Source organism: Dipodomys merriami, unplaced genomic scaffold (genome assembly GCF_024711535.1).
Source record: "Dipodomys merriami isolate MVZ:Mamm:240054 unplaced genomic scaffold, mDipMer1.0.p SCAF_5, whole genome shotgun sequence".
Lineage (NCBI taxonomy): Eukaryota > Metazoa > Chordata > Mammalia > Rodentia > Heteromyidae > Dipodomys > Dipodomys merriami.
In genome coordinates, this window is record NW_027206068.1 from 70,386,385 (window position 1) to 70,400,884 (window position 14,500).

At 43.3% G+C, this 14,500-nt stretch overlaps 2 protein-coding genes across 2 annotated transcripts; both read left to right on the plus strand.

The window, feature by feature from the left end:
- The first annotated feature begins 1,403 nt into the window (after positions 1-1,403).
- LOC138810160 (trypsin-4-like) lies at positions 1,404-4,668 on the plus strand. The gene is made up of 5 exons (XM_069997338.1): positions 1,404-1,443; positions 2,322-2,481; positions 3,434-3,687; positions 4,088-4,224; positions 4,494-4,668. Exons 1-5 carry the CDS (start codon positions 1,404-1,406, stop codon positions 4,641-4,643), a joined length of 741 nt encoding a protein of 246 aa, XP_069853439.1. The 3' UTR covers positions 4,644-4,668.
- Positions 4,669-11,232: 6,564 nt separating this feature from the next.
- Positions 11,233-14,500, plus strand: LOC138810161 (trypsin-4-like). Its single transcript, XM_069997339.1, has 5 exons — positions 11,233-11,272; positions 12,184-12,343; positions 13,257-13,510; positions 13,902-14,038; positions 14,299-14,500. Exons 1-5 carry the CDS (start codon positions 11,233-11,235, stop codon positions 14,446-14,448), a joined length of 741 nt encoding a protein of 246 aa, XP_069853440.1. The 3' UTR covers positions 14,449-14,500.

A 14,500-nucleotide genomic window follows, 5' to 3' on the forward strand; every position in this document is an offset into this window, starting at 1 on the left:
CTAGCCCCATATTAGCACTGCAACAAATGTGCTTTCATTCTATATCCTCCATCCTTCAGACTACTTGCCTTCTCAAATTACTTCATTGGAACTGGAGCTGAGGCCTCCCTACTTTATTTAGCATCATCCACTACATTTCCACCTTTCTTATATTGTAGAATATCATACACGAACTCTGCTCAGACCTGTTAGTCAATGCAGCAACTGGCTTGGAGAATTCAGCAGTGACTACAAACCAAGAAATTCAGGCCCTCTGACTAGGTTATAACACATTAAACTTAGGATTGAGTCCTGTTGGCTATAGCAGGCTTAAATTTGCATGTTTGCAGGAAACTTCACCTAAAACTATGCCCAGTAAAATAGCCTCCCTCCTTCTAAAATAGAAAATTTCAAATTCCACCATATTAGCCAAACTATCTGCCTGTTACTAATGTGCAAATCTACCTACTTACCACCGATCTTTTCATCAAAAAGCAATGGGCCATTGGACAAACCTTTCCTAATACTCAATATAGGACATATAATACAAATAAAAATCTCCACTCCTATCAGGGAAGACAGTTTTCAGTATCTTCAGAGACGATTTCCAGGCTGACCATAATGCTCATTATAACATACTCTTGACAGACAGGCCAATGGGAGATGGGGGAATCATGACATTGAGAAGAGTCACTATATAAACTACTCTTCTACTTGTCTGGCTTGTTGAGTCAGGTGTTACTTATGTTTTAACTCCTCTCCTGAAAAGCAATGGGCATCCTGAACCTTAGTTGAAAGGAGAGCCAGACAAACCCCAAATCAAGGTGCCTAAGCAACCCCTCAGACCCCTTCTCATCATCTCCTGGTTTTGTAAGTCACATCAACAAAGGCCACAATAACAGTTTATAGACTGAAAAGAGCAACTTTATGATGACTAAAAAGAGACTTAGACAATATTTCTTTCTAGTATCTGTGGTTCCAGGAATCCATATATTCAAACCAGCTAAACATTAGAGAACACTCTGACAATAACTGATACAATGTACCGGGAGCTCAGGGCATGTAAAGATCCACTACATTATCCCCACTCCTATTTCTTAGTCTCATGGTTAATAAACCCCAGATGTATAGGTGAGGTCTTCAATTCTACCTTGCCTGGTATCCTCATCAAAGGATCAATCAAAAAACAAACAGAAAAAAAAACAGAAAAACAGGTATTCTTCCTCTGTCCTCAAGAGATACATTGCCTTATCACATTTATGTCACCAATCCAAAGACTGACCAAATATATCACAGGTGATGCAAAGCTTGGTAGTGGGTAAAGATGCAGGTGTAACTTTTGGGGGTGGGGCTTTGTTTCCTCCTCTCCATCCTGGGGATATAAAGAGAGTTGTGGATCACTGTGGAGTTACCCTTCTCACACCATGAGTGCACTCCTGATCCTGGTCCTTGTGGGAGCTGCTGGTGAGTTCCATGCTTTGCTTTGGACCCTGTCCTCCCCACACCAGGAGAATATGTGCTCTCTGGGTATTGCTGGAGCCATCCTGCCCACAATCTTTTATTCCATTAACCTCTTGAGGTCTCTTCCCTCCCTTCTTCACAGCTCTACGCCTCATCTCTCTAACCTCTCCCTCAGCCCACCTCTACTCCCATCACTTATCTGATTCAGAGCTCTGATCATAGGGATTGGAAAGCTAGGTCAGGTGGAAATTGTCCATGAAATACATGTTAGTCTGTACTTGGGTCCCATCCACTCTGAGACTGCTACAACATAAATCTTTTGAACATCAAATTCATGGACAGAGATTGAATATCTAATTCTGGTGTCTATACACCCTTGCAATTATGAAATCATGTGGAAAGTCTCCAACATGTGTACCCGGTACAAATTCATAGATTACATTAAGATAGGTAGATACACAGCTAAGCTGAAAACTTGTCTTAGCTTCCCTTGCCTTTCTAAGGTCTGTGGGGCTACAATTTGTGGATTGTCACTGTAAAGATTTGGAGTATGGGAGAATCTAGATGCAGGAGCATCTTGTAGGGAATGAACAGTCACAGACAGGAGTAGACAACTGGAAAATACAAGGAAATTCTCAATGCATCCTATTGCCTGTATTCTGAAGGTGCTCCTCTGTGCTCATCTTGCAATTCTAGAAGGAGTTAGGTTCTTTCCTTTGGTGTCTAGGCGACACAGGTGTTCTGAACAACTTTACTATGTGAGCCCAGGTACAGCTTGATTATAGACTTTATGAGCACTAGGAAGGAAGCAGACACAGGTCTTTGGCTCCACTCTCATTATACAGCTAAAGTGTCTTCTCTTTCTTCTCTTTCTACACTAGCTGCTTTTCCTCTTGATGACGATGACAAGATCGTCGGGGGCTACACCTGTGCCCCCAACTCCGTGCCCTACCAGGTGTCCCTGAACTCTGGCTACCACTTCTGCGGAGGCTCCCTCATCAATGACCAGTGGGTGGTGTCCGCAGCCCACTGCTACAAGTCGTAAGTACCAGACAACACATGGCTGCACCCACAGTCTGGTTTCTGCAATGGCATGGGTCCTTCTAGGTAAGGGCTGCAGGGAGCAGATGAGTGTGTGAGGAGATATAGAGGAGAAAAAGGTAATGACACCAACTGATTTTGCAAGGTGGGGGTGAGAAGGGACATGGACTAGGAAGCTTCCCACAATCCAAATGAACACACAAGGGATGCTGGTCACAAATGCAACAAAGCAATGTGGTACAAGAAAACCAGTCAGGACTCCAGCAAGGAAAATATGCCAGTATGATGAAGAACCTGAGTATTCAATGCTGGCACAAAATAGCAACTTATGAAGATGAAGACTATATATTTGTGACTTTATATCCTTTCTACTCCTCCTCTTCCCATGTACAAGATTGGGGTGACAGTTGTTTTCTCCAACAAGAGTTTTAAGTTCTATAAGTGCATATCAGAATGGCTGTCCAACCAGGACGTGTATGCACACAACAGGTCTCTGGGCAGTTTGCCTTCCACTGTCTTTCATTCCATCTGAGGTAGTAACTGAGAACTGGGTTTCTAAAAGGGACACAGAGGATGCTATACCTATAGATCTGAGGGTCACACCTTGAGTCCCAAGGAATATAACTCACAAAAGCCGTTTTCAACATAGTGACTTAGCAAAGTCTCAGAGTCTGAGGGGAATCATGTTTCCTGCCCACAGCCCTAGATGGAAGGGAAAGCTTCAGGAACTGTAGTTTGAGATCAATCTCCAACTGTAGCCATTGACTTCATCCCTTCCCCTCTACCAATCTCTGTAGCAGAACACACCTGTCACTCATATCAGTGCAACAGCACCCACCCACCATCCATGTGCTGCTCCTAGGATGAGTCCTGGTAACCATTGCAGGAAAATGAACCCAGGGTGCCTATGGAAATAGACAATGGGCTCCACCTTGCTTCCTTTTCCCCACAGCCGCATCCAAGTGAGACTGGGAGAACATAACATCAACGTCCAAGAGGGAAGTGAGCAGATTGTCAGTGCCGCCAAGGCCATCCGCCACCCTGGATACAACTCAAGGAACCTGGACAATGACATCATGCTGATCAAGCTGGCCTCCCCAGTGTCCCTCAACTCCCAAGTGGCCCCTGTGGCTCTGCCCACCTCCTGTGCACCTGCTGGCACCCAGTGCCTCATCTCTGGCTGGGGCAACACCCTGAGCTTTGGCGGTGAGCACAGCCCTTCATCTGCCCACATTCTTCTCTCCTCATGTCTTCCAGAACCTAGGATGTCTCTCAGTTGGAACCTATTTGATTATAGTCTGCAAATAGATTTCAAGACCTGTCACACCCAAGGCTCCTTGGGCACCTGAGAGACATGCAGTCACAAGGGATTTGTCCACTACACTCTGGGTAAAACTCATATAGAGGGGTGTTGCAATTAACTCTTGAAATAAGAATCAGAGATTGTCATTCTGGGAACACAAACCAAGGTTCTACATTGGTGCTTAATACCTTGGGGTTCTCAGTAACTCTCCACCACATTCCACTGGAGGATTGGGCGCAGGCTTGTCTGAGATTATGCCATTTCTCCTTGTTTCTCTTTATTGTCATCGTGTGTCCTTTGAAGTGAACAACCCAGATGAGCTACAGTGCCTGGATGCCCCCCTGCTGAGCCAGAGTGTGTGTGAAGCCGCCTACCCTGGGAAGGTCACCAAGAACATGGTGTGTGCTGGCTTCATCGAGGGAAGCAAGGACTCCTGCCAGGTGAGTCAGTCCCTTCCCCCATCACAACCACACCTGACCATACTCAGCCCCTCCCTCTGCAATGCTGAATGGCTAGAGTGCTATGCAGGGCTCCACTGACAAGTGAGCAAGGCCCATTTGACCTCACGTCCTCCCTGTAGTAAGAGCAGAGAATCGAGAATCGGGCACCAAGAAAGAGCTACAAGCTAGGCTAAAGTTAGGTATTAAGTTCTGAGTATGAGTTGCTCCATTACTCTTCATGTTCTCATGCAACTTGTTCCTCTCCCCAGGGTGATTCTGGTGGTCCTGTGGTATGCAATGGAGACCTCCAGGGAATCGTCTCCTGGGGCTATGGCTGTGCCCTGAAGGACAATCCTGGAGTGTACACCAGAGTGTGCAACTACGTGGACTGGATCCAGGCCACCATCGCTGCCAACTGAAAACCCTCGGGCCCTCTGCAGTCACTATGCCAATAAAGCAAACATGTCCTCACTGTCGGTGTCTGTGCTGTCTCTGTCCAATCCCTTTGCCCAGGAAAACATCCTGAATGAGTTCTGGTGGTGAGAGATGAGAGGAGACACCTACATCCCAAAATATGTGCTCTATGAGCAGATGGAGAGATAGTGTCCAAAAATAATAAGAGAGGACAAAGATCTGTGCTATCAAGAAGGATTTATTTCATGAATGTGATATCTCTGTAAACATCTTCTGGATGTTTAATTTGACTCAGAAAGGGAAATTTATTGGGAGACTACAAGATGATATCTTAGAAATCCTCAGCACTCACTGTCTTTTCTGGGGGTAGAATCAGGAGAACAGCGATGCTTGGCAGATGGTGAAAAGTAGGGAGATTAGCTGTGAACAGTCAGAGACTTGTAATTGTTCAAGAGGCTTTATGGAGCAAAGGAGGGAAAATGAATGCTGAGCACAGAACACAGGACATTAATAGTGTAGAATGTTGGAGTAGATAACAAAGAAAGGAGAAATTCAGAAACTTGTTATAGCACAGAACTTTGCTCCATGCACAAATACAGCCTAGACATACAGGAGAGCTAGAATCTCAATGCAAGCTGGCACTGACTAAGTTCTCTCTTCTCCATAACTGGAACTGGTGGGGGGTTGCATTATTGTGGAGCTACCCACAGACCTACCCATGAAAGTCTTGTCTGAGCTGACTTCTTTAGAGTCTGAGGTCATGACATTATACTTTGTCTAGTCATCCAGCCAGGCAAAGCCACACTGAGATCACCAAATGGCCTGGACAGCCAGGCTCACTAGGGGCCAAGATAAAAGCACAAAGAACTCCCTGTGCTGGGAGGCCATGCTGGGATTCTGAAAGAACAATGGTCCTCTTCCATTTACGACAACAAACTGGGGAACCAGTGGAAGAAGAGGAATGAATGATTCCAAGACATGATGTCTCCCAGAACTATGCTGAATACCAGAATTGCAGGTGAAGAATTATACGCAAAATGTTATGGTGCTGCCACTTTATGTTAAAGGCTTCATGTCCACAGCAATTCATTCACACAAGCCCTGACACTTTGGGAGGGGACAGATATCTAGTCCTGAGGCTCTGGCCCCATTGTGAGTGCATCCATAAGAGGACACAGAAACTCCCCCGAACTATCTCCCAAACAGCTTGGATTATCTTATGAAATGTCAAAGAATGGAAAACAGTATTTATAAAAGCTAGCACTTATCTAAAAAAAGGGTATGAACTGATAGGACAATGAAAGACCAGAGACACACAGAGATCTGAAATACCTCAGAGAATGTGTCTTGGCACGTGGAAGGTAAGAAAGCACACTGTGGTAATGACAGGACCAAGCAAGGAGTATTGTCTGGGCAGAGAGAGAGTAAGACTGACAAGAAAGGAAGGAACTTACAGAACACAAGCGCTGCTTCATGCAAAAGTGCAACCTCACCAGACAGCTGACCTGCAATCTCAACAGTGAACTGCACTGGGGTCGTTGTCTCTTCTCCCAATGTACAGCACCATTGCACTGTCCAAAAATAACCTGACAAAGGACTTGTCTGATCCTATAGCTTTGGGAGTCAGAGGTTTCAGTATTTTTTTCTCTCTCTTGGGATCTGCAATAGTAAAATGTTGGCAGCACTCTTGGAAGGGGCTAATTCTATGGAAAGTTTGGGGGAAAAAAAACATCACAGGGCTCCTTGCAGTAGGAAGCCAAGCTGACATATAAAAAGCTACAATGATTGCTTGCCATCAGTGAAGATCATCAAATTGGAAAGCAATTTCAGGAGGGAAAAACAGTGTCTGAAATCTGTTATATGGTAGAACTTTAGAGTATCACTATATGCATGCAAGTATAGAAATGATTAAAAAAATACTTGCAATGTACAGCTTCTTCATGGCTAACATCCAGCTGACATCATAGAATGCCACAGAAACCCAAGGCAGAAGATCCAGTGTGAATGCTCTCATAGGAGTTCATAGAGTAATCAACACAGAGTGCGTGGCAGCACATGCAAATCTGCTGGTTCTGAGAACATGACTGCTGACATCCCTGGGTCACTAGAAGGGCCATACAAAGCAAAGAAGCAAAAGGTGCATATGTCACAGCCTGTGCTCTCTCCAAGGGCAGCATAACCAAACAACCATGAAGAGAATATTTAATTTACTTTGGTTAAGAACTTACACGCTCATCCTCATAATTCACTGTCTTGTTAGACAGAAAATCAGTTAGAATATTATGATTGTTGTTGTCATAGTTGATTGTTTGGGTACGATTCTGTGAAAGGAAGGAAAGGAGTGAATGTTCTGGAGAATGCTGAGCAAAGTGGGAAAAGCTCTCCTCACATTATAATGGTGGCATCGTGGTTGGCAACCTATCTGGAAGACAGATAAATAGTGAATTTGTAAAAGTGCCAGTGTGAGATCACAGCATAACTTCTGCTCCAATACAAAGATGGCTGTGTCATCTTTTCCAAATGGCCATAGCTCTCAGCTCTGTACCCCTTACCATCTAATGTTTGGATAGCTCTTAACTAAGTTCAGAGAACTCTAATTGTCTAAGGCCAAACACTTAGTATGAGCTTTTCCACAAACAGCAGTGGTACACAAACTTGAATTTACTAATCATAGAAATTTTAATTATGACATATGTAGAAGATAATTATTCTCACTATAGGGGAAGAACTTGGCTCAGAAGAATTCCTTTTGTCTAATCCTAAAACAATGGAGGAATAGCTTTAAGACTAAAGGAAGAGATGGAAAATACACTGAAGTGTGTGTGCGATATGTGGCAGCTGGAATCTAAAAGATTGTGTAATCAGGTCATAGGTCCTCAAAGGGAATGTTTTACATCATATTTCTTCAGGTAATTTGCTCTTTGGAAAAGCAGATAGAACATCGAGTTAATAGTTCTGGTATCATTATTATATTATTATTGCCATTCAAATGTGATAATTTCCCAACCTGGTTCTATAGTTTTTTTATTTTACCAGATCTAGTTTGTTAGTGGTATTTTCTATTCCATTTTTAATTGATATCTGTACTTTTTATTTTCATGAATTTCAGGATTGTCTCCTTTCCAGAATCAAACACTGTTTTCTAATATCCAAGATGCTGGGTCCTCATCCATATTTTAATTGAGTTACGAGATTCTTTAGACATGACTCAGCTTTCAGATCATGGATTATTTTTAGCATAGGTCTTTAAATATTTTGTTCTGTATTGCCATTGTTAAAGTACTTTTGATGAATGAACCAAGAGTCAGGTTGCCTTGTTTTGCTTTGTTTGTAGTTGTTTTTTTGTATATTATGATTGGTGCATCCATTGGCTTGGACTTATTTTCTAGTTTTCCATAGAAATCATTAAGGGAGCAGACTCCTCTTAAAGTCTCATTCCCTAGTACTCCTCAGAGAAGAAAAATTGAAACTCTACAACAGTGACAATATCAGGGCAGAGAAGATGTGGAAAAATAATTGGAACAAATTTAAGACAACAGATTTAAGTACATGACTACAATACCACCAATAATTAGAGAAGATACTGGCATAGGCATTGAAGTTAAACTCAATGAACATGAACATGATAAAAACAAAAGACTAAAAAGGGAAGAACATAGGAAAGGAAAAAATAACCACTCATGTCTGGATAGAAGTAAGGAAGTTATTTCACCATGAATAAGCAATCTGATCATTGACAATATAGTCAATACCACTGTTGTTTACCACAGTGCAAGGAAAAGAGGAATACATGGTCTCATGCCAGGTAAGGTGGTGATGAACAAACACCAGAAAATTAGTCTCTGTTGCCTTAATTAAAACAGTTGGAAAATGCCAAGGAGCATATGGGACACTGAACTGTAACTTAAATAAACATTGAAAGGACACTGCTAGGAAATGAACCATGCCCCATATTGGATAAAATTCGAATTGGTATAGCTGACCACCCATTCTTTCATCCATGTGTAGAGGGGCTGTTCTCAGACCATAAGAACTACTGTACCAGCCTGTAAGCTCATTTATGCTTCTTTAAATAAAGGTGATCTCAAGTTCTAAGTAACAGCAGGACAAACAGAAAAGACTGACCTCCATTTCTTCTGAGAGTTGTTTATTAACCCCTGGAATCCTAGCTAATTAGTAGACTGAGATTGAAGGATCATTATTCAGTGCCAGACTAGGCAGAAAAATCTGTGAGAATGTTATTTCCAAGTACCACCAAAATGCTAGAAAAGGGGTTATGGCTCAAATGGTAGCCATAATTTCAAGACCTAATACTGACACAAAAACAAACCTATAAAAGGAAAATAAGGAATGGAGTATATAAACAATAATAATGGTCATTTCCTTGCATATTTCTTTATAGATGGGGTGAAAGCATAATAGACCAATGGAAAGTTCCCACTTTTCATAAGAACTGCTTAACATTGACCAAGAATGTATTTTGAGAATCTGTCTAGTGTTATCTAGTACAGCTGCTAAGGCAGGTCTGTCCTTAAGGTGTGAAGAGACGATCTCATGAATACCCTACAGCAAAGAAATGGCACAGGATCAGCTTAAGCAATACCAGACACATCACACTGCCATGCTCACATTCTGCCAGCTCCTTGTGAACATAGAGAAGTGTGCTTTGGCCACCTTACTCAGGGATCATGGAAGGTTTAGGTGCTGAAACAAGGTGTTAAGTGAAATATTAACTCAACATTAAATTTGTGAATGAAAGGCAAATGCAAACTGGAATCTGGATGTAAATTTTGCCTTCTGGTGACCTCTGGCTTGATGCCCAGACAAACTTGAAGGTACCACCTGCCATAAGTCTCACCTCACAACACATTCCATGACTTCTTCTAGCCTGCCAGAATTTAATCATCTTACTTTTACCTACTAGTAAGAAAGCATGAGATTTTTTCAGTATGTCACCACATCTCACTCTCTGATGGAAATAAAATAATTTTCTCTGAATGTATACAATGAGTATATTTATAAAGAGTTCACATTGGTAAGCTCAGTAGGCATGAGAAGTGGTATGATATTTCAAATATCTGTCAGGCATGAACAGTGTACTCCAGCTTAGACATTAGTCTTTCAGAGGGAGTGCAGGGTCCGCAGCTGAGATCACTGAGCAGGGATCTATGGTGTGCACAAGGAGGTCAAGATACACCAAGCATTTGGTCAGAAACTGTTCTGAGAGACATCACATCAGCTCTGCACCAGTGCGTTTTCATTCTATTTCCTCCATCCTCCTGACTGCTCTCCTTCTCCAATTCATGACTGAAATTGGAGATGACATTGTCCTACTTTATTCAGCACTATCCAGAATATTTCCACCTTTCCTACCTTGTAAATATCATACACACATTCTGTGTCAATGCAGCAACTGGCTTGGAGAATTCAGTAGTGACTACAAAGGTAAAACTCAGACCCTCTTACTGGGTTGTAAGACATTAAAGTTGGATTGAGTCTTGTTGGTTATCGTAGGTTCAACTTTCCATTTTCGGCAGGGAGACTCACCTAGAACTCAGCCTAGTATAATAGCCTGCTTCCATATACAATAGAAAATTCCAGATTGCACCATATTTTATTATTATCCCTACTATCTGCCAGTTACTCATGTGTGAATCTCTCTATCTAATTACCATTGATCCTTTCATCAAAAAGCAATGAGACCTTGGGCAAACTTTTCCTACTATTCAATATAGTCATATAATTGAAGCTAAAGCTCTCCACTCCTATCAGGGAAAACAGTTTTCTGTATCTCCACAGCAGATTTCCAGGTCAATCATAATGCTTATTAAAGAGCACCCTGATCAGCATGGTCCAATAGGAGATGAGGTCATAACGACTTAGAGGAAGAATCAGTGCATAAAACTACTCTTCTATGGACCTGGATTATTGAGTCTGGTGCTGATTAAATTTTACCTCCTCTCCTAAAAAGCAATGGACATCCTAAACCTTAGTGAAAAGGAGAGCCAAACAAACCACAAATCAAGATGCCTAAAGAACCTCAGCCCCCTTCTTGTCTGTTGGTTTTGTAAGTCACATTAACAAAGATCAGAATAAAATCATTTGTAGACTGCAAAAGGGACTCTAAGATTACTGAAAAGAGACTTCATATTTCTTTCTGATATCTGTGTTTCCAGGATTCCATATATACAAACCTGCTATACATAAGAGAACTCTCTGAAAATAAATGATATAACACACCAGGAGTTCAGTGAACATAAACATCCACCACATTCTCCCTACCCTAATTTCTTATCATCTTGCCTAATATACACCAGATATACAGGAGAGAGCTTCAATTCTAATTTCTTGGTATCCTCCACAAAGGCTCCATCGAAAAACAAGAAAGAAAAACTGTCATTCTCCTATGCCCTCAAGAGATAAATTCCCTTATCACATTTATGTCACCAATCCAAAGACTGACCAAATATATCACAGGTGAGGTAGTGGGTAAAGATGCAGGTGTGATTTTGAGGGTGGGGCTTGGTTCTCTCCTCTGCATCCTGGGATTATAAAGACAGGTGTGGGTCACTGTGCACTTACCCTTCTCACACCATGAGTGCACTCCTGATCCTGGTCCTTGTGGGAGCTGCTGGTGAGTTCCATGCTTTGCTTTCCACACTGCCTTCTCCACAACAGGAGAACATCTGCTCTCTTGGTCTTGCTGCACTCATCCTGCCCACAATCTTTTATTCCATTAGCCTCTTGATGTCTCTGCCCTCCCTTCTTCATGGCTCTAGGCTGCTCCTCTCTAACCTTCTATCTAAGCTCACGTGTACTCCCATCACTCATCTGATTCAGAGCTCTGATCATAGTGATTGCAAAGCTAGGTCAGGTGGAAGTTGTCCATGACATACATCAGTTGGTCCCAGCAACTCTGTCACTGCTACAACATAAATTTTCCAACAACAAAATCATAGACAGAGATTGAATATCAAATTTTGGTGTCTATACACCATTGTAATTATGAAATCATGTGGAAAGGCTCCAATACATATAACCGGTCACATTCATAGATAACATTAAGATGGGTAGCTATGTAGGGAAGCTGAACACTCATTGTTATCTTACTAATAGACATGCTTCCCCTCCCTTTCCTCAGATCTCTGGGGCTACAATGTGTTGATCCAGACTAAAAAGATTTGAAGATTAGAAGAAATTAGAGGCAGCCAGATTTATATAGCCAGGTTTTGCTACTCGTGAGGAATTGGCAGTGACAAGACAACTGAGAATTACTAGGGAAGAATAGTCATTGCGTAAGACAACGAAATTCTCAATGCAGACGGCTGCCTGGCTTCCCAAGGTGTCCTGTGTCCTCATCTTGCAGTTCTAGAAGGGAATTATATCCTTTTCCTGTCTAGATGACACAGACATTTTGAACAACTATATCCTGTGAGCCCAACAATTAGAGTCTTTGGGTACACTAGGAAGGAAGCAGACCCAGGACTTTGGACTCTTCTCTCATCAGGCTGCTAAATTGATTCTCCTTTCTTATCTTCACTCTAGCTGCTTTTCCTCTTGATGACGATGACAAGATCGTCGGGGGCTACACCTGTGTCCCCAACTCCGTGCCCTACCAGGTGTCTCTGAACTCTGGCTACCACTTCTGCGGTGGCTCCCTCATCAATGACCAGTGGGTGGTGTCCGCAGCCCACTGCTATAAGTCGTAAGTACCAGACAACTCATGGCTAAACCCGCAGTCTGGTTTCTGTAAGGGTATGGTCCTTCCAGGGAAGGGTTGCTGGGATCAGTTGGGTATGTGTGGTTATAGAGAGGAGACAAAGATAATGGCAGCAGCTGAGCTTGGAATGAGAAGACACACAGACTAGAAAGATTCACCCACTCCAACATGTTCTACAAGAAATTCAGGTCACAAATGCAGCAAAGCAACCCGAACCCGTCAGGGATTCTGGCAAGGAAAATATGCCAGTATGATGAAGAACCTGAGTTTTCTATGCAGGAAACAAGGTCTATGTTATGAAGCTGAAGGCTAAATAGTTGAAGCTGTTGTACTTCTACACTTGCCACTGTGCAACATAGAACTGAGAATCATTGTTTGCAACAAGAATTCTCAGAATGGCTGCCCAACCAAAAGGTGTGGAAACACAACCGGTCTCTAGGTAGTTTGTCGTCAGCTGTCATTCATTCCATCTGAGGTAATGACTGAGAACTGAATTCATAAATAGGAGCCAGAACAAGCCATGGCTGAAGACTCAAAATCACACCTTGAGTCCCAATGAAAGGATGCATACATGTTTGTTTCTACCATTCTTAATTATCGAAGACACCGAGACTTGGGGGAATTATGTATCACTTTTTTCTGTATACAGTCCTAGACAAGGGAAGGCTTCTAGACCAGTATTGTGAGATCCATCTCGAACTGTAGCCCTTGACTTTATCTCTTCCCCACTACCAACCTTGAAACAGAACACACCTGTCACTCACACCAGCACACTAGCAAATAACCACAGTCTATGTGTTGCTCATAGGAAGGGGCCTGCTAACCCTTCCAGGCCAATGTACCCAGGGTGTCTGGGACAATGGAAAATGGGCTCCACCTTGCTTCCTTTTCCCCACAGCCGCATCCAGGTGAGACTGGGAGAACATAACATCAACGTCCAAGAGGGAAGTGAGCAGATTGTCAGTGCTGCCAAGGCCATCCGCCACCCTGGATACAACTCAAGGAACCTGGACAATGACATCATGCTGATCAAGCTGGCCTCCCCAGTGTCCCTCAACTCCCAAGTGGCCCCTGTGGCTCTGCCCACCTCCTGTGCACCTGCTGGCACCCAGTGCCTCATCTCTGGCTGGGGCAACACCCTGAGCTTTGGCGGTGAGCACAGCCCTTCACGTGTCCACATGCTTCTGTCCTCATATCTCCCAGAACCTAGGATGTCTCTCAGTTGGAACCTATTTGATTATAGTCTGCAAATAGAATGCAAGGCCTGTCACACCCAAGGCTCCTTGGGCACCTGAGAGACATGCAGTCACAAGGGATTTGACCACTACACTCTGGGTAAAACTCATATAGAGGGGTGTTGCAATTAACTCTTGAAATAAGAATCAGAGATTGTCATTCTGGGAACATAAACCAAGGTGATGCTTAAGATCCTATGGTTCTCAGTAACTCTCCATCACATTCAAATGGAGGACTACCCCCCAAGCCTGTCTGACATTTCTCCTCTTGTTTTTTCCTTTTAATCATCATCGTGTGTCCTTCAAAGTGAACAACCCAGATGAGCTACAGTGCCTGGATGCCCCCCTGCTGAGCCAGAGTGTGTGTGAAGCCGCCTACCCTGGGAAGGTCACCAAGAACATGGTGTGTGCTGGCTTCATCGAGGGAGGCAAGGACTCCTGCCAGGTGAGTCAGTCCCTTCCCCATCACAACCACACCTGACCATACTCAGCCCCTCCCTCTGCAATGCTGAATGGCTAGAGTGCTATGCAGGGCTCCATTGACAAGTGAGCAAGGCCCATTTGACTGCATGTCCTCTTCATAGTAAGAGCACAGAATGGGCCTCCATGAGAGAGCTATAAGCTATACAGGATGAGGTATTAAGTTCTGAGTGTGAGTTGCTCTATTACTCTTCATGTACTCATGCGACTTGTTCCTCTCCCCAGGGTGATTCTGGTGGCCCTGTGGTGTGCAATGGAGAGCTCCAGGGAATCGTCTCCTGGGGCTATGGCTGTGCCCTGAAGGACAATCCTGGAGTGTACACCAGAGTGTGCAACTACGTGGACTGGATCCAGGCCACCATCGCTGCCAACTGAAAACCCTCCGGCCCTCTGCAGTCACTATGCCAATAAAGCAAACGTGTCCTCA

Coding starts and splice junctions, on each gene's coding strand:
- LOC138810160 (XM_069997338.1), top strand. CDS start 1,404: ATGAGTGCACTCCTGATCCTGGTCCTTGTGGGAGCTGCTG. Junction 1,444..2,321: donor GGTCCTTGTGGGAGCTGCTG/GTGAGTTCCATG, acceptor TTTCTACACTAG/CTGCTTTTCCTCTTGATGAC. Junction 2,482..3,433: donor GCAGCCCACTGCTACAAGTC/GTAAGTACCAGA, acceptor TTTTCCCCACAG/CCGCATCCAAGTGAGACTGG.
- LOC138810161 (XM_069997339.1), top strand. CDS start 11,233: ATGAGTGCACTCCTGATCCTGGTCCTTGTGGGAGCTGCTG. Junction 13,511..13,901: donor CAACACCCTGAGCTTTGGCG/GTGAGCACAGCC, acceptor TGTCCTTCAAAG/TGAACAACCCAGATGAGCTA. Junction 14,039..14,298: donor GAGGCAAGGACTCCTGCCAG/GTGAGTCAGTCC, acceptor TCCTCTCCCCAG/GGTGATTCTGGTGGCCCTGT.